General features: G+C 37.8%; 1 protein-coding gene across 1 annotated transcript in view; it reads left to right on the top strand.

Moving 5' to 3' along the window:
* FYB1 (FYN binding protein 1) overlaps positions 1-25457 on the top strand; it is a 96894-nt gene that overhangs the window by 32170 nt on the left and 39267 nt on the right. Inside the window, exon 2 of the mRNA XM_065873378.1 lies at positions 12818-12974. Coding sequence (XP_065729450.1) covers positions 12818-12974 — 157 coding nt within the window. The remainder of the gene's footprint in view (positions 1-12817; positions 12975-25457) is intronic.

Here is a 25457-nt window from a genome sequence, read left to right as displayed (position 1 = left end):
TGTGTTTCTTTAGAGTAGAGGAGATCAAACCATGTTTAAGATGGGAAGTGCATCGTAAAGGATGAAACACAGTCCAGAGCACATAGTAGTTTCATAATAAATGTTTCTTACCTGATGCAAGTGAGGGAGTTGGTGATTAATGAAGCAGGGTCTATAAGGAAGCGGGTACTAATACGAACCAAGAATGGCAGCTAGTATTGGTAAGACTGATGTTTTTCCAGAGAATCAGTGGTAAAGGAAATGAGGGAAGCAAGATGTAAGGAGACTTTAAGTTAGAATGAAGGCTAAGTGGGAATGGTCAGGTAGAGTGTTCTCCATGCTGTTAGTAAAACAAGAGGTAAGAAAATCTGTGGTGACTGAGGAAGGCATGAGTAGGGTCCGGTAATGTGGAGAACTTTGAAACCACTATTATGGTAAACGTGAAAAGATCTCAGTGAGACTCCGTCCTGAAAAAGCCCATGTTTAGTTAGGTGTAAATGACTGTGCATGGGCAGGCAACTGCTAGAGGTTCCATCAGGTGTGCGTTTAGATTGTTCTTAGTGCAGAATTCACCAGTCCAGATTCTGGAAATGCCATACAATTGCTAGAGCTTTTCATCCTGTCTGGATGGGCAATAGCCATATGCTTATCCAGGCCTAGAGAAAATAAAAGTTATTCCATGTTGCCAGTTCAATGGCTAAATCTTGGGGCAGGCACATAATAATTCCCAAATAAATAAATGACCTTATATAAATGATTTTAAAGTATTTCAAGTCAGGATAACTTAGTAGTGATTTTATTTGTGGCACCCCCCCCCATCGTTGTGTGATCATCTTTTATGTTCATATAATGCTTCAGACTTTTCAAGATGCTTTCATACATATCAGCTCACCTAATCCTTAAACCTATGTGAAGTAGTTGGGGTCATATCACTCCCTTTTGACAGCTGGAAAATCTAAATCACGTGGAAGTTAAATGATTTGCCAACAACAAAGAACTCTTTGGTGACAGAGCTGGTGGTAAAATTAAAGTTTTCTAATTCCTGGTTCAGTTCTAAGACATCCCAGCAAAACCATAATTAGAAATTAGGTCTAGAGTCAGGGTTTTATGGCAATTGGGTGATAGTGTCTTTGGTTTTGTAGAGGAATCCATGGATTAAAAAGGAAATCCAGAACCACAACTCAAGATGCTCCTTAGACGCCTTGGGACATGAAGGTTACAAGCACCTTCTTAATCAAAAGTCATAAATGTCAGAATCTGTGGGGTAGATTTCCCGAGTCCTCATAGATATTTGTGTTACAAGATTATTGTGACAATATCAGGAACCAGTATTTAGTTGTCAAAAAAATCTAAAGTGCAAAGTTTGTGAAATAATACGATTTCCATTTTCTATAACATGAGTACATTACCACCATCACCATTTCTTCATTAATCACCCCCTCCCCTTCTCCGCATCTCTTCTTTCCTTCCCGCTCAACTCTGTCTTTCCATTTATAGTTTTTTTCTTTTTTCACATTTATTTTATTTATTTATTTTTTTTGGCTGTGTTGGGTCTTTGTTGCTGCACACGGGCTTTCTCTAGGTGCGGTGAGTGGGAGCTACTCTTCGTTGCAGTGCAAGGGCTTCTCATTGCAATGGCTTCTCTTGTTGTGGAGCACAGGCTCTAGGCACACAGGCTTCAGTAGTTGTGGCACCCGGCCTTCAGTAGCTATGGCACGTGGGCTCAGTAGTTGTGGCTCATGGGCTCTAGAGCGCAGGCTCGGTAGTTGTGGTGCACGGGCCCAGCCGCTCTGCAGCAAGTGGGATCCTCCCGGACCAGGGCCTGAACCTGTGTCCCCTGCATTGACAGGTGATTCCCAACCACTGCGCCACTATGGAAGCCCCCCATTTATAGTTTTAAATCCTGACATAATGTCACCACTTTGGGTAGTTTGTGGTTCAGTGAACCTGGAGCCACCCTTCAGGGCAAGGCCAGATAACCCCTAGGCACATGGAAGCCTCTCCCAGTAGTTTGCTCCTGGTAAAATGACCCTTGTGTTCCACCCATCCAGGCCGGCCTGAGCCAGGGCACATGACTTGCACAAGACCTCTTCTGAGCTTCCAAAATTAAAGAGAATGAAGTTTGAATCAGAGGTTGTTAACTTCCCAGATTCTTGAGAGTTGTTTTCCTGCTCTAGAAGGTTTTGCAAGTTCTCTCCCCTTCATTCCCAACTCTCCCCAGTTTTTCTGTAACCAGTATGAACTGTTCCCTACTATAAGTACAGTGAGTTCTATTAGTCACATTTTTAAAATTATGTCTAAGAATTTTATTATCAAAATTACATCTCTTGTGGAAGTTCAAGTGTTACAGCAAGGTGTAAGTCAAGCTCCCATTCAGCTTTTTAGCAAAATGCTCAGTATCTCCTTGAAGCCTTGGGCTCCAGTTAAAAGACCCAAGAACACAGTTCCTGAATCTGACTTGGGATGAGAGTGGGCAGTAGGATGCATATTCACCTGATTAGCTCACTGCCACTGAGCTGTCCTATACTGTCCAAGAGACTAGCTCTGCCTACTGCTATGAGGCCCATATCCCTACACAAACTTGTCATTCTTTGGGGAAGAAATTCCAAATTGTCTTTTCAATTCTTGTAAAGCCACGGACTACCTAGGCAATATCCCCTGAGACTTGGGGGATAAGATATATATATATATATATATATATATATATATATATATATATATATATATATATACACACACATACACAAACACATATAGATAGATAGATGGATAGATAAATGGATGGATGGATGGATAGATAGATAGATAAACAGATAGATCAGAGTTTTGTGTGTTAGGTCTCAAATTTTACATTTCTATTTCTTGATGCCCACCAAATTCTAAATTTGTTGTTCTTTCCCTTTATTTTATTTATTTCATATCTTTTAAATCCTTTCATGATTTTATTTCAAACTCCTCAATTCCAATTCATGAGACATTTTTTTTTTTCCTGTCAGCCCACATCAGTCATCCATCTTTGGGGGCCCATTTTCCACTAACTCCTGAATATCTACTTTCCTCCTATCTGGTTTCCAAGATCAAATTCTGAAACATATATCCAAAACACCAATATATTTGAATTCCTTTACAGATTACTTTATAGTCTCCAGAGCTAGTACTGCCCTAATGAAACTGAAAACAGTTGTCAAAACTGCACTAAGAGGAGAAGTACCAATTAGAAAAGCCGGACTTACAAAAATGAGTTAATATGTCCATTGGAACATATCACTAATTTCCATTTCATCACTTTGAGGGCATGAGCAGAACATAGCAGAAAGGGCACAGACATCATAAGAAATCAACTAAGGTTCAAATACTGGCTGAGTTTGAATTCCACCTCTATTGCTTACTGACTTTCTGATCTTGGGTAGTTTTCTTAATTATCAAATGGAAGCTAGATAATAATATATACCCAAAAGAATGTTATGAAAGTTAAATAAAATTCCATATGCAAAATGCCTAAAACGGTTCCTAGCAAAAAAGTGATTTATTAATGTTATCATTAATCTCAGAAATTTCCTATAGATTTATTGTTTCTGTTTCTTCTTTACTTGCTTTATTATAATTCAATATCCACACTTTTCTTTCCATCACATCAGACTAGATTTTTGTTTTTGAGAATTCCAATATTACTAATTATATTTTGGTATATTTTATAAAGTCCACATTAAGATTTTAGAGCCAATCATATTATAGTAAGGTAAGTCTACCTGTTTTTTTCCCCCTGAAATACTAAGATGCTTTTCCTTAGAATTATTTTGTATACATACAAATATATTCCCTGTAGTATTTGAAAGTGACCATAAATTTTGCAAAGCAAGGGCTTCCCTGGTGGTGCAGTGGTTGAGAATCTGCCTGCTAATGCAGGGGACACAGGTTTGAGCCCTGGTCTGGGAGGATCCCACATGCCGCAGAGCAACTAGGCCCGTGAGCCACAACTACTGAGCCTGCGCGTGTGGTGCCTGTGCTCCGCAACAAGAGAGGCCGCGATAGTGAGAGGCCCGCGCACCGCGATGAAGAGTGGCCCCCACTTGCCACAACTAGAGAAGGACCTCGCACAGAAACGAAGACCCAACACAGGAAAAATTAATTAATTAATTAATTAATTCCTACCCCCAACATCTAAAAAAAAAAAAAAATCCTATTAACCAAATGATCACTGTATGAATACATGTTTTTTTTAAAAAAAAAATTTTGCAAAGCAAAACATTCCACTGCTAAATACTAGTGTAACATAGAAAGACTTTAGCATGTGTTCTCCCAAACTTAATGAGGAATAAGACACTTACACAGTTTAGTGTCTCATTAAACCTGTCAAATTATCTCTAACAATATTCCAAAAGTAAAAAAAAATCCAACCAATCCCTCTCCATCTCCCAGCCTTGCTTTCCTCTGGTTTTGCTGTACCCTCAGGCAAGCCCTCTGGTGGTGGTGGTGAGATGGCTGCAGAATTCCCAGAGGACCCCCTTGGCGTTCCAAGTCCAGTGGAAAAGCAGTGACACCCCTTTCTGGGCAGTTCAAGTTATTCTACCCAGGGGAGGGAGAGTAGATGCTGGGCAGGCAGAAGAGCAGGGGCGCATCCCAGATGCCCATCAGAAAGCTGCACCGTAAGGCTTGTGGGGCTTTCAGGATCTTAGTTGCCCCACCAGGGATCGAACTCGGGCCCCTGGCAATGAAAGCATGGAGTCCTAACCACTGAACCACCAGGGAATTCCCAAGAATTTACTAATTGAACTAGAGAAAAAGTAGTAAGAATTTACTAATTGAACTAGAGAAAAAGTAGTAAGTCCTATATATCAAAAAAAAATAACTTTATGACAAAAATGAACTAGACAAAAAATATATATATATATATATATATTTTTTTTTTTTTTTTGGTACACGGGCCTCTCACTGTTGTGGCCTCTCCCGTTGCGGAGCACAGGCTCCGGACACGCAGGCCCAGCGGCCATGGCTCACGGGCCTAGCTGCTCCGCGGCATGTGGGATCTTCCCGGACCGGGGCATGAACCCACGTCCCCTGTATTGGCAGGCAGACTCTCAACCACTGCACCACCAGGGAAGCCCTAGACAAAATATTTTTAACATAAATGTAATCAGTTAAAAATTTTTATTTACCAGATTTATAAGGGAACTAATTCTCCCCACCTCAACCCAAAAACATAGGTGCCAAAAGAGAAAATGAGCTATTCCTGTGAGATTTGCACCTTGCAAGAAGTGTCACAAGTCAGGGGTGCAGGGGCTGAGCAATTTTGAAAACTCCAAGAGGACTGTGAGAGAAAGGAGAGAGGGTAGTATTTTTAATAATCACCATAAGTGAAAAATTTTGGAGAGAGGCAGAAATATCTAAAAGGAATTTGGAAGGTTTTTGTACAGTCTATAAATAGTAGAAAAGTGGTTGCCAGGGGCTGGGATGGGGAAAAAAAAGGAAGAAGTGGTTGGTCAAAGGGTAGAAACTTTCAGTTATGAGATGTGTAAAGTCAGAGGATCTAAAATAAAACATGGTGACTACAGTTGATAACAGTGTATTGCATAACTGAAATTTGCTAAAAGAACTTAAATATTCTCACCACCAACCCTAAAAAAGGTCAATATGTGAGGTGATGGATGTTAACTAACTTGATGGGGGGAAACCTTTCACAATATATATGTATATCAAATCATCATATATACACTTTAAACAACTTACGATTTTATTTGTCAATTATACATACAAACTGGGGGTGGGGGGAGGTAGGGAAAGAAATGGAATATTCAAAAAGCCATGTCGAGTGTATGAGGGGAGGAACCAAGATGGCGGAGTAGAAGGAAGTGCTCTCACTCCCTCTTGCGAGAACACCAGAATCACAACCAGCTGCTGGACAATCATCGACAGGAAGACACTAGAACTCACCAAAAAAGACACCCCAGATCCAAAGAAAAAGGAGAAGCCACAATGAGATGGTAGGAGGGGCGCAATCACAGTCAAATCAAATCCCATAACTGCTGGTGGGTGACTCACAGACTAGAGAACACTTATACCACAGGAGTCCACCCACTGGAGTGAAGGTTCCAAGCCCCACATCAGGCTTCCCAACCTGGGGGTCCAGCAACAGGAGGGGGAATTCCTAGGGAATCACACTGTGAAGCCTAGTGAGAACTGTTCGCAGGACTTTGACAGGACTGGAGGAAACAGAGACTCCGCTCTTGGAGGGCACACACAAAGTAGTATGCGTATCGGGACCCAGGGGAAGGATCAGTGACCCCAGGGGGACTGAATCAGACCTACCTGCTAGTGTTGGAGGGTCTCCTGCTGAGGTGGGGGATGGCTGTGGCTCACCATGGGGACAAGGACACTGGCAAAAGAAGTTCTGGGAAGTACTCCTTGGCGTGAGCCCTCCCAGAGTGTGTCATTAGCCCCACCAAAGAGCCCAGGTAGGCTCCTCAGGCAAAACAACCAACAGGGAGGGAACCCAGCCCCACCCATCAACAGTCAAGTGGATTAAAGTTTTACTGAGCTCTGCCCACCACAGCAACAGTCAGCTCTACCCATCACAAGTCCCTCCCATCAGGAAACTTACACAAGCCTCTTAGATAGCCTCATTCACCAGAGGGAAGACAGCAGAAGCAAGAACTAAAGTCCTGCAGCCTGTGGGAAAAAGACCACATTCACAGAAAGACAGACAAGATGAAAAGTCAGAGGGCTATGTATCAGATGAAGGAACAAGGTAAAACCCAAGAAAAACAACTAAATGAAGTGTAGGTAGGCAACCTTCCAGAAAAAAAATTCAGAATAATGATACTAAAGATGATTCAGGACCTTGGAAACAGAATAGAGGTAAAGATCGAGAAGATTCAAGAAATGTTGAACAAAGACCTAGAAGAATTAAAGAACAAACAAACAGAGATGAACAATACAATAACTGAAATGAAAACTACACTAGAAGGAATCAATAGGAGAATGACTGAGGCAGAAGAATAGATAAGTTACCTGGAAAAAAGAATGGTGGAATTCACTGCTGTGGAACAGAATACAGAAAAAAGAATGAAAAGAAATGAAGACAGCCTAAGAGACCTCTGGGACAACATTAAATGCAACAACATTCGCATTACAGGGGTCCCAGAAGGAGAAGAGAGAGAGAAACGACCAGAGAAAATATTTGAAGAGGTTATAGTCGAAAACTTCCCTAACATGGGAAAGCAAATAGCCACCCAAGTCCAGGAAGCGCAGTGAGTCCCATACAGGATGAACCCAAGGAGAAACACACCAAGACACATAGTAATCAAATTGGCAAAAACTAAAGACAGAGAAAAATTATTGAAAGCAGCAAGGGAAAAATGACAAATAACATACAAGAGAACTCCCATAAGGTTAGCAGCTGATTTCTCAGCAGAAACTCTACAAGCCAGAAGGGAGTGTCATGTTATACTTAAAGTGATGAAAGGGAAGAACTTACAACTAAGATTACTCTACCCAGCAAGGATCTCATTCAGATTCAATGGAGAAATCAAAAGCTTTACAGACAAGCAAAAGCTAAGAGAAATCAGAACTACCAAACCAGCTCTACAACAAATGCTAAAGGAACTTCTCTAACTGGGAAACACAAGAGAAGAAAAGGATCTACAAAAACAAACCCAAAACAATTAAGAAAATCGTCATAGGAATATACATATTGATAATTACCTTAAACATGAATGGATTAAATGCTCCAACCAAAAGACACAGGCTTGCTGAATGGATACAAAAACAAGACCCATATATCTGCTGTCTACAACAGACCCACTTCAGACCTTGGGACACAAACAGACTGAAAGTGAGGGGATGGAAAAGATATTCCATGCAAATGGAAATCAAAAGAAAGCTGGAGTAGCTATACTCATATCAGATAAAATAGAGTTTAAAGTAAAGAAAGTTACAAGAGACAAGGAAGGACACTAAATAATGATCAAGGGATCAATCCAAGAAGAAGATATAACAAATATAAATATATATGCACCCAACATAGGAGCACCTGAATGCATAAGGCAACTGCTAACATCTATAAAAGAAGAAATCGAGAGTAAAACTATAATAGTGGGGGACTTTAACACCTCACTTACACCAATGGACAAATCATCCAAAATGAAAATAAACAAAAAACCAGAAGCTTTAAATGATACAATAGACCACATAGATTTAATTGATATTTATACAACATTCCATCCAAAAACAGCACATTACACTTTCTTCTCAAGTGTGCACAGAGCATTCTCCAGGATAGATCACATCATGGGTCACAAATCAAGCCTCAGTATATTTAATAAAATTGAAATCAAATCAAGCATCTTTTCTGACCACAAACCTATGAGATTAGAAATGAATGACAGGGGAAAAAAATGTAAAAAAAAAACAAACACATGTAGGCTACACAATACGTTACTAAACAACCAAGAGATCACTGAAGAAATCAAAGAGGAAATCAAAAAATACCTAGAGGCAAATTACAATGAAAACCCGACTCTCCAAAACCTATGGGATGCGGCAAAAGCAGTTCTAAGAGGGAAGTTTATAGCTATACAAGCATACTTCAAGAAACAAGAAAAATCTCAAGTAAACAATCTAACCTTACACCTAAAGGAAATACAGAAAGAACAACAAACAAAACCCAAAGTTAGCAGTAGGAAAGAAATCATAAAGACCAGAGCAGAAATAAATGAAATAGAAACAAAGAAAACAATAGCAAAGATCAATAAAACTAAAAGCTGGTTCTTTGAGAAGATAAACAAAATTGATAAACCATTAGCCAGACGCATCAAGAAAAAGAGGGAGAGGACTCAGATCAATAAAATTAGAAATGAAAAAGGAGAAGTTACAACAGACACACAGAAATACAAAACATCCTAAGAGAGTACTATAAGCAACTCTATGCCAATAAAATGGACAACCTGGAAGAAATGGACAAATTCTTAGAAAGGTATAACCTTCCAAGACTGAACCAGGAAGAAACAAGAAATATGAACAGATCAATCACAGGAAATAAAATTGAAACTCTGATTAAAAATTTTCTGACAAACAAAAGTCCAGGACCACGTGGCTTCACAGGTGAATTCTATCAAACATTTAGAGAAGAGTAACACCCATCCTTCTCAAACTCTTCCAAAAAATTGCAGAGGAAGGAACACTCCCAAACTGATTCTATGCGGCCACCATCACCCTGATACCAAAACCAGACAAAGATACTACAAAAAAAGAAAATTACAGACCAATATCACTGATGAATATAGATTCAAAAATACTCAACAAAATACTGCAAACAGAATGCAACAACACATTGAAAGGATCATACACCATGATCAAGTGGGATTTATCCCAGGGATGCAAGGATTCTTCAGTATGTGCAAATCAATCAATGTAATACACCATATTAGTAAATTGAAGAATAAAAACCATATGATCATCTCAATAGATGCAGAAAAAGCTTTTGACAAAATTCAACACTGATTTATGATAAAAACTCTCCAGAAAGTGGGCATAGAGGGAACCTACCTCAACATAATAAAGGCCATATATGACAAACCCACAGCACACATCATTCTCAATGGTGAAAAACTGAAAGCGTTTCCTCTAAGATCATGAAGAAGCCAAGGATGTCCACTCTCACCACTATTATTCAACATAGTTTTGGAAGTCCTAGCCATGGCAATCAGAGAAATAAAAGGAATACAAATTGGAAAAGAAGAAGTAAAACTGTCAGTGTTTGCGGATGACATGATACTATACGTAGTGAATCCTAAAGATGCCACCAGAAAACTACTGGAGCTAATCAATGAATTTGTTAAAGTTGCAGGATACAAAATTAATGCACAGAAATCTCTTGCATTCCTATACACTAATGATGAAAAATCTGAAAGAGAAATTAAGGAAACACTCCCATTTACCATTGCAACAAAAAGAATAATATACCTAGGAATAAACCTACCTAGGGAGACAAAAGACCTGTATGCAGAAAACTATAAGACACTGATGAAGGAAATTAAGGATTATACCAACAGATGGAGAGATATACTATATTCTTGGATTGGAAGAATCAATATTGTGAAAATGACTATACCACCCAAAGCAATCTACAGATTCAATGCAATCCCTATCAAATTACCAATGGCGTTTTTTATGGAACTAGAACAAATCATCTTAAATTTTGTATGGAGACACAAGAGACCCCGAGCAGCCAAAGAAGTCTTGAGGGAAAAAAACAGAGCTGGAGGAATCAGACTCCCTTACTTCGGACTATACTACAAAGCTACAGTAATCAAGACAATATGGTACTGGTACAAAAACAGAAATATAGATCAATGGAACAAGATAGAAAGCCAAGAGATAAACCCACGCACCTATGGTCAGCTAATCTATGACAAAGGAGGCAAAGATATACAATGGAGAAAAGACAGTCTCTTCAATAAGTGGTGCTTGGAAAATTGGACAGCTACATGTAAGAGAATGAAATTAGAACACTCCCTAACACCATATACAAAAATAAATTCAAAATGGATTTGAGACCTAAATGTAATGCTGGACACTATAATACTCTTAGAGGAAAACATAGGAAGAACACTCTCTGACATAAATCACAGCAAGATGTTTTTTGATCCACCTCCTAGAGTAATGGAAATAAAACCAAAAATAAACAAATGGGACATAATGGAACTTAAAAGCTTTTTCACAGCAAAGGTAACCATAAACAAGACGAAAAGACAACCCTCAGAATGGGAGAAAATATTTGCAAAGGAATCAATGGACAAAGGATTAATCTCCAAAATATATAAACAGCTCATGCAGCTCAATATTAAAGAAACAAACAACCCAATCCAAAAATGGGCAGAATACCTAAATAGACATTTCTCCAAAGAAGACATACAGATGGCCAAGAAGCACATGAAAAGCTGCTCAACATCACTAATGATTAGAGAAATGCAAACCAAAACTACAATGAGGTATCACCTCACACCAGTTAGAGTGGGCATCATCAGAAAACCTACAAACAACAAATGGTGGAGAGGGTGTGGAGAAAAGGGGACCCTCTTGCACTGTTGGTGGGAATGTTAATTGATATAGCTACTATGGAGAACAGTATGGAGGTTCCTTAAAAAACTAAATATAGAACTACCATATGACCCAGCAATCCCACTACTGGGCATATACTCAGAGAAAACCATAATTCAAAAAGACACATGCACCCCACTGTTCATTGCAGCACTATTTACAATAGCCAGGTCATGGAAGCAACCTAAATGCCCATCAACAGATGAATGGATGAAGAAGATGTGGTATTTATATACAATGGAGTCTTACTCGGCCATAAAATGGAACAAAATTGAGTCATTTGTTGAGACATGGATGGACCTAGAGCCTGTCATACATAGTGAAGTAATTCAGAAAGAGAAAAATAAATATCATATATTAATGCATGTATGTGGAACCTAGAAAAATGGTACAGATGAACTGGTTTGCAGGGAATATTTGAGACACAGATGTAGAGAACAAACGTATGGACACCAAGGGGGGAAAACCACGGAGGGGGGGGATGGTGGTGTGCTGAATTGGGCGATTGGGATTGACATGTATACACTGATGTGTATAAAATTGATGACTAATAAGAACCTGCAGTATAAAAAAAAAACAAAAAAATAACAACTAATACTAAACTTTCTTTGGGTTATTTGTATAGAAATATGTTAATATAAATGTTTTAGATGTTACATGAAACTTCTAAAAATCTTATATGTTCTGGTATAAAGTTATAAATCATAATTCTAGTTATTACTTTAAAATGTGAAATGTATATCTCAGAAATAAATAAATTTCCTTGTCAATTGCATTATTATGAACTTTCTTCAAATCTTTAAACCGTGGTCATTTTTAAGTCTTTTGTCATTTACAGACATTTCTGAGTGTACTCTGATGCTTTTGCAAAAGTGTTCCTATAAAAGGGTTTCATCTTCAAGGAATTTATGAAAAGCCTCTGACAAGTACAGGTTTCTGGTAACTGACTATACTGCTGAACTGAATGAATGAGCATTTTCAGAACTCTAAAGGAGACCTGATGAATTCATACAAGTGCTAACAAAAGATCAAGATAAAAACAAATTAATTACATGGGACTGAGTGAACTGATGTGGATGATTATAATTTTTGTGACTTTCTGTTTGAATTAAAAAAAAGAAATCCCACAAGGACTCAGAGGCAAAAAATATACAAATCAATTTTCACTGCAAAGTAAAGGAGCTGTTACAGTGGAGGATTACTGGACTGAATGTCAATATTATGACACAGTATGAGTATTTTTCATGTTTGGTAATTGCAACCGTTGTTGCTTTTGTTGTGGTCATCCATTTACAATGCTTGGTGTCAGTTTATTTATCTCTTGTAAAAATAAAATACAGTGTGTGTGTGTGTGTGTGTGTGTGTGTGTGTGTGTGTGTGTGGAAAAAAATGAACTTAAAAAGAAAAATAAGAAGGAAAAAAAATGACTTTATGAGGGCAAGAGTGTTGAGGAGGATTCAGAGAATCATAATGCTATAGAGATTTTGTAAGCATTTAAGAATAAAAATATGTAGATCTTTTAATTGTGTAAATATAAAAGCTGGTATGCAGAAAGAAAATAAAAAAGCCATGTCACATGATACTGAGAGTATTAAACTCTTTACAGCATTAATTAGAATAATTAGAATGCATTTCTTACATATTTATGTTTAAAATCCTCATTTCTACATACTTGGAATAGCCAGTTCTTATAGTTTGAAGATTTGTCTTAATTCACAGTATTTTTTGCTTTGCTTCTTAGGTACCAGCAAGGTCTCAACGTCCTACTCAACAACTTCCCTACCACCACCTCCACCATCCCATCCAGCCTGCCAGCCACCATTGCCAGCATCTCACCCAACACAATCGGCAGTCCCAAGTCTACCTCCCAGAAACATTAAACCTCCCTTAGATCTCAAGTAAGCAAAAGGTTATCTTGCCATTTCTTTGTCAGTCTCTTGCCATGGATTTTCAAACTATGTTTGGCTGAATGCTGTGGGTTCCATGGTAAGCTAATGGATCCACAAAGATGAGCAGTTGGTAGGGGGAAAAGATGGCTGAGCGAGCTGCTCTCACACACCATACCTTTGAGCAACTCTTATTTCTCTGTTTTTTCAGTGGTTTTCCCCTTAAGAGTTCATCTGAAGAAATTTTCCAGTGCCTTTTTAGAAGTTCTGAAGCATTCTTCAGGTCAGCACCACCACCATCACCATTAGCATCACCACAACCACCATTAACATCATCACCACCATTATCATCACCAACACCACAGCCATCACCACCATCACCATTATCATCATCACCACCACCATCATTATCATCACCACCAGCACCATCATTGCCATCATCACCACTATCACAACCACCATCACCACCATTATCATCACCACCACCACCACCATATTTTACTCACTGCCTATGATGTGCTAGGCACGTTACATGTATAATCCTTATAACTTTATTGAGTGGATAGTGTTATCATCCTGTCACAGATGAGTAAATGGAACTTTACAGAGGCTAAGTAACTTCTCCAAATGTGAGTCAATGTCAGTCTGAGTCCAAAGAAAATGTGAGCTTTTAACCACTCTGCTAAATAACCTCCTTTAAGTAAAAAATGGAGATTTTCTCTGAATAGTCAGATTTTTGACTGTGTATTAAAACACTAGGAAACTTATTCAAGCCCACTCTCACTTTTCTTAGATGGTAGTTTTAGAAATGTCAAAACTGTATGGGTTGTATGCACGGGCTCTTTATCCGTGATTTACCAGAATAGCTGGTTGAGGAAAAAGCAAGCAGAAGCTTGGGATAGATGAAATGTTTTAAAAAGAAATAGCCAGACGATGGCAAGCATAGATTCCTTTGGCAAGTCAGAGTAGATCTTCCGTTTCCTCTTCTAGAAAATTGTTTTGCATGATTCTCCTTTACCACAAGTAAGTAATATGACAAAATATTTAGCTACGTTTGTTTTTCCTTCACTTCAATCCCCTATCAGATTGATATTCATTACATTTAAAGTACTTAATATCCTTAATCCTTCTGATAAAATCTATTAATATCAAAATCCGATTGACAGCTTTCCTTTAATGCTGATGATTACAATTTAGAGCAGGGGTTGAAAACATGTTTGCCATGGGTAGCCACCACTATGTTTCACTTTATTAGGCTTTGGGTGGGGGGTGTGGTTAAAGGCATAACTTCAACTAACTAGAAGGTGTTAGAGCAGCTTAGTGGCTACAATCCTCTGTATAAGCTGCACTGTGCATTTATGTTAACTACATGCCCTTCCAGGCATTTGAGTTTATGAATCCTAATTTATGATTACCAGCTACCAAATAAAGAGTGTTAGCCATCTGCCTACTAAGATATGTGTCAAATAAATATTAGTTTAATTAAAATAACTAATAGGTGTTCTTATACACACTTGATTTCTGTGTAAATTACTTTCCTTTCACATGTATTAAATCCTGTGTCTTTTTCCTAATTTTGTTCTTACTCTGATGAATTTAACCCATTAGATTTCGATCTTAGTACTTTTGAATTTTATTATATGACTCTATCCCAGCTCCTGGCTTCAGTTAGGCTTCTGGATCCTGTTTAATTCTAGTGAGAAATTTCAGTAAATAGCTTGAGCATGAATTCCTGATAATTTCTAAGGCATAAAGACTGGTAGTTCTTTGATTGAAGAAATCATGGAGAGGAGAAGGGTTTGGCATTATTCCTGCTGTTTGGGAGTCCCCAAGACCACCCATATGATTGATGATCCACTAAAAGGACACACGGGACTCAGAACATAGTAGTACTCATGGCTAAGATTTATCCCACTCCCACTCTCCTTCTAAACCTGGCAGTGGACAGAGTAGGACTGCTCTTTTCTCCATGTACAAAAATGTAATACAAGTGTAATGTTGCTTCTCAGGAAAGCCTTTTAGAGGCAGCTTTTACTGAAAGCTGGCACCTAGACACCTTCTGCCTAGCAACTACCAAAATACCAGACTTCTAGAAGGAAAGCAGGTGTTCACCGTAAGTCATGTTGTTTATACAATCTAGGCACAGCAAAGCATTCTTATCATTAGGCAACTTTTCCTATCAGTGCAGGAAATGCTTTCGGAGCTGAGTTCCCAGTTACAAACTAACAGCCCATTTTGATAGAAGATTCTTTTAAAAATAGCAACTTCAGGCCTGCTATGATAACTCTTTTCTGTAAACCTACACCCTAGAATCCACTGTGATAAGGTGGAGAATAAAAAGTTATAAAAAGAAGAAAGGATTTCAAAAAGAGACCAGTAGCCTGGACTACAACATCATACCAATGCTGGTCAATTTCCCAACTTTGTAGGAAATTCGTACAAAGTTGAAAAGAGCCCGCCAACCAGCCAGGTTCAAATTTTCACTTGTAATAGTGTTTTCATCAGAAATCAGCAAAATCCACCAATTGTAATAAACTTAACCTCATCCCTATTTCCATCTTATTAAGGACTCCTAATAAGAAAGTTTGATTCATCTAAGAGTTACTCTTACTCTCAGAAAAAAGATGGAGAGAAACAAGAATCTTAGATGTTACATTGCCTAGATAAGCTAGAACTGGCACATCTGAAAGTTAAATGTCAGATGAAGAGAACAGAGAAAACAAAAGCCAAGGGACATCTATAAGACAATTCTTTTTTTAAGTAAAAATGTGGTGTATGGTGTAAGGCTTTCAAGCTCCCATCAGAGAGCTCAAGTAAAATCCAAAATGAAGAAATAATCTGGGTTGGAAACTTTCCCCCAAGGAGGGGAAGCTAGAAAAGACACAAAGAGGAAATGAAAGTAACATCGGTCTTGATATTCAGTCTCACAAATTTATATTTCATGTGAGAGGGAAATATATGGAATGATTTTTAAGTAAAATTGTGAGTGATGTATGTTCTATGCTTTTTCTTCTCACCACCACCCTTCCAATAATAATTTTTTTAGCCACTACTTTGTGCCTTTGCAATAGAAATTCACAAAATATCAGTGAACAAAATAAAGATTCCTGCCCACATAAAACAGGGGGCAAGAGACACAAGGGAAAAAAAAATAATAAACAAGTAAAGGATATAGCATGTTAGGAAATATCAAGTGCTATAGGAGAAAGTAGAGCAGGTTAGTGGTGTAGTGTGAGGGTTGGGGACAGCGTGTTGCAACTTTAAAGGGACAGGTGAGGGTCACTTCCCTTATAGGAAGTTATACTGGAGCAAAGACTCAAGGAGGTGAAGGAGTTAGTCACGCAGATATCTGGAGGAAGACCATTCCAGGCAGAGAGGACAGACAGAACAGAGCCCTAGAATGTCCAGGGACTCAGAAGGAGGTAGCTGGGGCTGGAGTAGATGAACAAGGGAAGGAGTAGGAGGGAAAGATTCAGCTCATGCAGGTCCCTGTGGGTCATGATAGAGATTACAGCTCTTATCCTAAGTGAAATGGGAAACCCTGAAGAGCTAGAGCAGAGCAGTGACGTTCTCACACTTATGTTTTGTAAATATCACCTTAACAGCTGTCTGAAAAGGGACAGTTGGCAAAAATTGAAGAAGGGAAACCAGTTAGGCAGATAGGGCAGAAGTGCAGGCAAGGTGCAGAGGTGGCTCTAACCAGGAGGGTGCAGGGCAAATGGTACGAGGTCCAGATTCTGGATGTATTTTGAAGGTAGAGACTACAGAATTTGGATTTGGGGTATGAAATAAAAGGAGGATCCAATGTGGCTCCAAGGTCTGAGCCTGAGTAACTCCAAGGCTGATGTGTCCATCAACCGAAATGGGATTGGCTGAAGGTGAGCAAGTTTGGGCCTGGGGAAGATCAGGAGAGCCCAGCTATGTTAAGCTTGTGGCATCTATTAAACACGCAAGCGCAGATGTTGAGGAGGCAATTAGGTATAAGAAGTGAAGAGTTTGGGAGAGAGTTCTCGGTTAAAAATATATATTTGAGAGTTATGGGTGTATATTCCACACTTAAAGTCCTGACACTGTTAAGATCACTAAGGAAGTGAATTCCTAGAACCAAGAATTAGAACAACGAAGAACTAGTGCTCAGGTGAGGGACTGGCTTCCCAAAGGCATAAATGACTGATAAGGTTCACAGTTCTCCCCAGGGTGTAGAGTCTGTATTGCTTATGGCAAGAAAAGGAATCGGGATCAAAGAAAGAATTTCAGGAGATCTCCCGGCCTTTATCACCTGCCTACTTCCCAGAAGTCACTTGTAATTATATCTTTCAGGTCAGTATGCCTTAAGAATGTGAAGAATTGGAGGCAGGTGAGAATTACGAATAATAAACATCTTCAAAAAGACAGTAGTTGAGGCCAAAGTTGTACTGTATTTTAAATTGTATTGTTTCCCCACCTAGTGGTCAGAAATCAGCTAGTTCCATTTTCTATTTTACTCAGACATCTGAAGAGGAACTGAAATGGGTCAAAGGAGCTCATTTATCAGTTTTAGTGTTCAAATCAATATCTTTAGGGTAACGCATTTCTTGGTACCATTTTAAAAAATTAATTATAATTTTAACAGTATAACTCATTCATATGAACACAGAACCAGTGGTTGAATATTGTGGTATACAAAGCAAATTACATGGTTACTAACAGTAATGAAACAGGAAAAGTGAAGTAATAAATAATGGAAATGACTAAGGTTGGAAAAGGAAATGTTAAGCAGTTCTTACCCTGAGGTCATTCTTAGTCAGTGTAAGACTTTTCTTTTTCTGGCTCTAAAATTAGAGGAAAAGTAAGAATTTACCATTATAACCTTTTTATTAGTTAGAAAAGCTTAACACTTATGACAAAATTCAAAACCCATTTATGATAAAAGCCCTCCAGAGAGTAGGCATAGAGGGAACTTTCCTCAACATAATAAAGGCCATATATGACAAACCCACAGCCAACATCGTCCTCAATGGTGATAAACTGAAACCATTTCCACTAAGATCAGGAACAAGACAAGGTTGCCCACTCTCACCACTATTACTCAACATAGATTTGGAAGTTTTAGCCACAGCAATCAGAGAAGAAAAAGAAATAAAAGGAATACAAATTGGAAAAGAAGAAGTAAAACTGTAATTGTTTGCAGATGACATGATACTATACATAGAGAATCCTAAAGATGCCAGAAACCTACTAGAACTAATCAATGAATTTTGTAAAGTAGCAGGATACAAAATTAATGCACAGAAATCTCTGGCATTCCTATACACTAATGATGAAAAATCTGAAAGTGAAATCAAGAAAACACTGCCATTTACCACTGCAACGAAAAGAATATAATATCTAGGAATAAACCTACCCAAGGAGACAAAATATCTGTATGTAGAAAATTATAAGACACTGATGAAAGAAATTAAAGATGATACAAATAGATGGAGAGATATACCATGTTCTTGGATTGGAAGAATCAACATTGTGAAAATGACTTTACTACCCAAAGCAATCTACAGATTCAATGCAATCCCTATCAAACTACCACTGGCATTTGTCACAAAACTAAAACAAAAAATTTCACAATTTGTATGGAGACACAAAAGACCCCGAATAGCCAAAGCAATTTTGAGAAAGGAAAACAGAGCTGGAGGAATCAGGCTCCCTGACTTCAGACTATACTACAAAGCTACAGTAATCAAGACAGTACAGTACTGACACAAAAACAAATACAGATCAGTGGAACAGGATAGAAAGCCCAGAGATAAACCCATGCACAATGGTCACCTTATCTTTGATAAAGGAAGCAAGAATATACAATGGACAAAAGAAAGCCTCTTCAATAAGTGGTGCTGGGAAAACTGGACAGCTACATGTAAAAGAATGAATTTAGAACACTCCCTAACACTATACACAAAAATAAACTCAAAATGGAATAGAGACCTAAGTGTAAGACCGGACACTATAAAACTCTTAGAGGAAAACATAGGAAGAGCACTCTCTGACATAAATCACAGCAAGATCTTTTTTGATCCACCTCCCTAGAGCAATGGAAATAAAAACAAAAATAAACAAATGGGACCTACTGAAACTTAAAAGCTTTTGCAAAGTAAAGGAAACTACAAACAAGACAAAAAGACAACCCTCAGAATGGGAGAAAATATTTGCAAAGGAATCAATGGACAAAGGATTAATCTCCAAAATATATAAACTGCTCATGCAGCTCAATATTAAAGAAACAAACAACCCAATCCAAAAATGGGCAGAAGACCTAAGTAGACATTTCTCCAAATAAGACATACAGATGGCCAAGAAGCACATGAAATGCTGCTCAACATCACTAATTATTAGAGAAATGCAAATCAAAACTACAATGAGGTATCACCTCACACCAGATAGAATGGGCATCATCAGAAAATCTACAAAAACAAATGCTGGAGAGGGTGTGGAGAAAAGGGGACCCTCTTGCACTGTTGGTGGGAGTGTAAATTGATACAGCCACTATGGAGAACAGTATGGAGGTTCCTTAAAAAACTACAAATAGAACTACCATACGACCCAGCAATCCCACTACTGAGCATATACCTTGAGAAAACCATAATTCAAAACGAGTCATGTAGCAAAATGTTTACTGCAGCTCTATTTACAATAGCCAGGACATGGAAGCAACCTAAGTGTCCATCGACAGATGAATGGATAAAGATGTAGCACATATATTACTCAGCCATAAAAAGAAACGAAATTAAGTTATTTGTAGTGAGGTGGATGGACCTAGAGTCTGTCATACAGAATGAAGTAAGTCAGAAAGAGAAAAACAAATACCATATGCTAATACATATATATGGAATCTTAAAAAAAAAAATGGTCATGAAGAACCAAGGGGCAAGACGGTAACAAAGACACAGACCTACTAGAGAATGGACTTGAGGACACAGGGAAGGGTAAGAGTAAGGTGGCACAAAGTGAGAGAGTGGCGTGGACATATATACACTACCAAGCGTAAAATAGATTGCTAGTGGGAAGCAGCCGCATAGCACACGGAGATCAGCTCAGCGCTTTGTGACTACCTAGAGGGGTGGGATAGGGAGGGTGGGAGGGAGGGAGACGCAAGAGGGAGGAGATATGGGGACATGTATATGTATAACTGATTCACTTTTTTATAAAGCAGAAACTAACACACCATTGTAAAGCAATTATACTCCAATAAAGATGTTAAAAAAAAATAGCACTTTCTTCAACATATTTTGAACATTAAAAAAAAGAAAGAAATGCTTAACACTTTCTGGAATTTTGAGACTTGCCATATCAGTCATGCACTCCCAGACAGTCTTACCTAAGTCCATTTGCTTTAAGAAGTCATAGTTTTATAATTTCTCATGTGTTAAATACAGGAAGTCATATTCCAGAGAAAAATTCATGGGATTTCGTTTTTAGTAAGGTCAGGTATAGAACAAAGTTTTATAAGTCACTTAGATTTCCTCCTTCTTCTTTAAAAATCAAACTGAGAATTAAGAGCTAAAGTCACGGAATAAAGGTCATGAATAGGGAATAAGGTATAAAGGTCAACAGTTCCCATCTTTAAAAGTCAGGAAATAGAGCTCTAATAGCTTTCTAAACATGACATTAAATTAATTTTGCTTTTCCTGTTTAATTCTGTATGCTTTGTTTATACTAAAACAAAGAACTATGGTGAAAGGCCTTCTTGAATAGATGTCCTTATTGTAACAACTGATAAGCTTCCTTTTCTTCTTTACCCGCTCCCTCTGTTTACTTTTCTAGGACTTGGGTTGTGGCTAGTGTCGTTGTTTGTCTCTTTATCTCTCTGTGTGGCTTTTCTCAATGCCTGGAACACTTTTTTGAGCAGTTGGTGACAGTTTGATCTGGGTCTATCCTTGACACTCACCTATTTCTTCCCCTCATCTTTCTTCCTTTTATTCTTCACTGTTATTCCTATTCTTAACACAATTTCATATTTAGTGACTATATTAATGTTCTATATATGGTGAATTCAGACCTATATAAAACTAAAATTTATATGCTATAATGTTGGTTCCATGAATATATATATGCATACAAACATTATCTACAAGTAATAATTGGTTGACATTAAAGTGCAGGTGTATATGTATGAGTGTGCTATGCAGATCCCCTTCATTTTGCAAATATTTGTAATTCATCCAAGTGTTTCAGGAAGTAAACTGCAAGTCTAGTAGTCTTTTTAACTTATATTCTTCTTCAAAAATGATAATAAACAATTCACCTTAGTAATAAGCGTTTGTTTCTTAGTATTACTAAGACATCTTTAATTTGGCCAAAAGAAATCAAAGTCCTATACATAAGAGGAATTATTCTAATAGCTTCCTAAAAATGACAGTCATAATAATAAATTAACTAACAGTGATAATCTCTTTATTCCAAGGGCTTATGGTTTTGTAGTAGGAATAGAGACCTGCAAGTAATTGCTCTATAATTATAGCAATCCAGAATAATCTCTGTAGTGAGCAATGTATGACATATGGAAGCAGCAACTGTGTGAGCTTGGGGGAGTTGGGATAACTTCACAGAGGAGGGAGTGTTTAAAAAGAGGCTTAAAGATTTAAAGATTAAGGAGGGCCACAGCAGGGGATGATGAGAAGGGAGAATTATTCCAGAGAAGGCAAACAGCAGGGGGGCTAAGCATGGAGAAACAAGAAAGCAGTGTTCAGAGAATAAGTGAATTCAGTATTAATATGTGAAAAGAAGACAATGTAAGAAGAGGAAATATGGAAAATAAAACTCTTAAAGAGCAGGACAGATCTTAAGAACTATATACCATGAAAAGAACTATAGATTTTATTCTGTAAAATGTCAGTGTATTTTGATGTCTAAGGTATTTATATCTTGTGCTTTGAATTAATATTTAATTCACTAAAGTTAATAATGCAAAGGCCTAATTTATTTTAAATACTTAAACTCACATAATATAACTTGCTATGCAATTTATACACCTAGCAATTTTTATTTAAATAAGAATAATTATTTTCAGGGAGATCTCTGATTAATGATTGGAAAACTCAGACTAACTTCTTTCAGATCAATAGTTATGTTTATAATAAATTTAAGTAATTAAACTCCCTTACATGTTTCCCATTATGTGTATAAATTTACATATTGAATTTTTTTTTCAAGCATTTCTGGTACCTACCTGACTGAACAAATTTCATAACTCCACTCAGCAAAACCTCCCAAGAACTTAAACAACTCTTGTAAACCTATTAAACCATATCCATTTCTCTTATCTACTCCAACTGCATTTGCAATTGGATTTTTCTTATACTTCTCTTTTAAATTTTATTTTATTTATTTTTTTATACAACAGGTTCTTATTAGTCATCAGTTTTATACACATCAGTGTATACATATCAATCCCAATCGCCCAATTCATCACACCACCATCCCCACCACCCCCCAGCTATCCCCCCTTGGTGTCCATATGTTTGTTCTCTACATCTGTGTCTCAACTTCTGCCCTGCAAACCGATTCATCTGTACCATTGTTCTCGGTTCCACATACATATGTTAATATACGATATTTGTTTTTCTCTTTCTGACTTACTACACTCTGTATCCATGTCTCAACAAAAGACCCAATTTCGTTCCTTTTTATGGCTGAGTAATATTCCATTGTATATATGTAACACATCTTCTTAATCCATTCGTCTGTCAATGGGCATTTAGGTTGCTTTCATGACCTGGCTATTGTAAATAGTGCTGCAATGAACACTGGGGTGCATGTGTCTTTTTGAATTATGATTTACTCTGGGTATATGCCCAGTAGTGGGATTGCTGTATCATATGGTAATTCTATTTTTCATTATTTAAGGAACATCCATACTGTTTTCCATAGTGACTGTATCAATTTACATTCCCAGCAACAGTGCAAGAGTGTTCCCCTTTCTCCACACCATCTCCAGCATTTGTTGTTTGTAGATTTTCTGATGATGTCCCCATTCTAACTGGTGTGAGGTGATACCTCATTGTAGTTTTGATTTGCATTTCTCTAATATTTGTGATGCTGAGCAGCTTTTCATGTGCTTCTTGGCCATCTGTATGTCTTCTTTGGAGAAATGTCTATTTAGGTCTTCTGCCCATTTTTGGATTGGGTCGTTTGTTTCTTTAATATTGAGCTGCATGTGCTGTTTATATATTTTGGAGATTAATCCTTTATCCGTTGACTCGTTTGCAAATATTTCTCCCATTCTGAGGGTTGTCTTTTCATCTTGTTTATGGTTTCCTTTGCTGTGCAAAAGCTTTTAAGTTTCATTACGTCCCATTTGTTTATTTTTGTTTTTATTTCCATTACTCTAGGAGGTGGATCAAAAAAGATCTTGCGGGCTTCCCTAGTGGCGTGGTGGTTGAGAGTCCACCTGCCAATGCAGGGGACACGGGTTCGTGCCCCGGTCTGGGAAGATCCCACATGCCGCGGAGCGGCTGGGCCCGTGGGCCATGGCCGCTGAGCCTACACGTCCGGAGCCTGTGCTCCGCAACAGGAGAGGCCACAGCAGTGAGAGGCCTGCGTACCACCAAAAAAAAAAGATCTTGCTGTGATTTATGTCAAAGAGTGTTCTTCCTATGTTTTTCTCTAAGAGTTTTATAGTGTCTGGTCTTACATTTAGGTCTCAAATCCATTTTGAGTTTATTTTTGTGTATGGTGTTAGGGAGTGTTCTAATTTCATTCTTTTACATATAGCTGTCCAGTTTTCCCAGCACCACTTATTGAAGAGGCTTTCTTTTGTCCATTGTATATCCTTGCCTCCTTTGTCATAGATTAATTGACCATAGGTGTGTGGGTTTATCTCTGGGCTTTCTATCTTGTTCCATTGATCTATGTTTCTGTTTTTGTACCAGTACTATATTTTCTTGATTACTGTAGCTTTGTAATAGAGTCTGAGGCCAGGGAGTCTGATTCCTCCAGATCCGTTTTTTTCCCTCCAGACTGCTTTCGCTATACGGGGTCTTTTGTGTTTCCGTACAAATTTTAAGATGATTTGTTCTAGTTCCATAAAAAATGCCATTGGTAATTTAATAGGGATTGCATTGAATCTGTAGATTGCTTTGGGTACTATAGTCAATTTCACAATGTTGATTCTTCCAATCCAAGAACATGGTATATCCCTCCATCTGTTGGTATCATCTTTAATTTCTTTCATCAGTGTCTTATAGTTTTCTGCATACAGGTCTTTTGTCTCCCTCGGTAGGTTTATTCCTAGGTATTTTATTCTTTTTGTTGCAATGGTAAATGGAAATGTTTCCTTAATTTCTCTTTCAGATTTTTCATCATTAGTGTATAGGAATGCAAGAGATTTCTGTGCATTAATTTTGTTTCTTGCAACTTTATTAAATTCATTGATTAGGTCTTGTAGTTTTCTGGTGGCATTTTTAGCATTCTTTATGTATAGTACCATGTCATCTGCAAACAGTGACAGTTTTACTTCTTCTTTTCCAATTTGTATTCCTTTTATTTCTTTTTCTTCTCTGATTGTCGTGGCTAGGACTCGCAAAACTATGTTGAATAATAGCCATGAGAGCAGACATCCTTGTCTTGTTCCTGATCTTAGAGGAAACGCTTTCAATTTTTCACCATTGAGAATGGTGTTTGCTGTGGGTTTGCCATTTATGGCCTTTATTATGTTGAGGTAGGTTCCCTCTATGCCCACTTTCTGGAGAGTTTTTATCATAAATCAGTGTTGAATTTTGTCAAAAGCTTTAGCTGCATCTATTGAGATGATCATATAGTTTTTATTCTTCAATTTACTAATATGGTGTATTACATTGATTGATTTGCGCATACTGAAGAATCCTTGCATCCCTGGGATAAATCCCACTTGATCATGGTGTATGATCCTTTCAATGTGTTGTTGCATTCTGTTTGCAGTATTTTGTTGAGTATTTTTGAATCTATATTCATCAGTGATATTGGTCTGTAATTTTCTTTTTTTGTAGTATCTTTGTCTGGTTTTGGTATCAGGGTGATGGTGGCCGCATAGAATCAGTTTGGGAGTGTTCCTTCCTCTGCAATTTTTTGGAAGAGTTTGAGAAGGCTGGGTGTTAGCTCTTCTCTAAATGTTTGATAGAATTCACCTGTGAAGCCATCTGGTCCTGGACTTTTGTCAGAAAAATTTTAATCAGAGTTTCAATTTCATTTCCTATGATTGATCTGTTCATATTTCTTGTTTCTTCCTGGTTCAGTCTTGGAAGGTTATACCTTTCTAAGAATTTGTCCATTTCTTCCAGGTTGTCCATTTTATTGGCATAGAGTTGCTTATAGTAGTCTCTTAGGATGTTTTGTAGTTCTGTGTGTCTGTTGTAACTTCTCCTTTTTCATTTCTAATTTTATTGATCTGAGTCCTCTCCCTCTTTTTCTTGATGAGTCTGGCTAATGGTTTATCAATTTTGTTTATCTTCTCAAAGAACCAACTTTTAGTTTTATTGATCTTTGCTA

Source organism: Phocoena phocoena, chromosome 3 (genome assembly GCF_963924675.1).
Source record: "Phocoena phocoena chromosome 3, mPhoPho1.1, whole genome shotgun sequence".
NCBI lineage: Eukaryota > Metazoa > Chordata > Mammalia > Artiodactyla > Phocoenidae > Phocoena > Phocoena phocoena.
The sequence above is the reverse complement of the archived record's forward strand: the minus strand, read 5'-3'. Positions and strand labels throughout refer to the sequence as shown.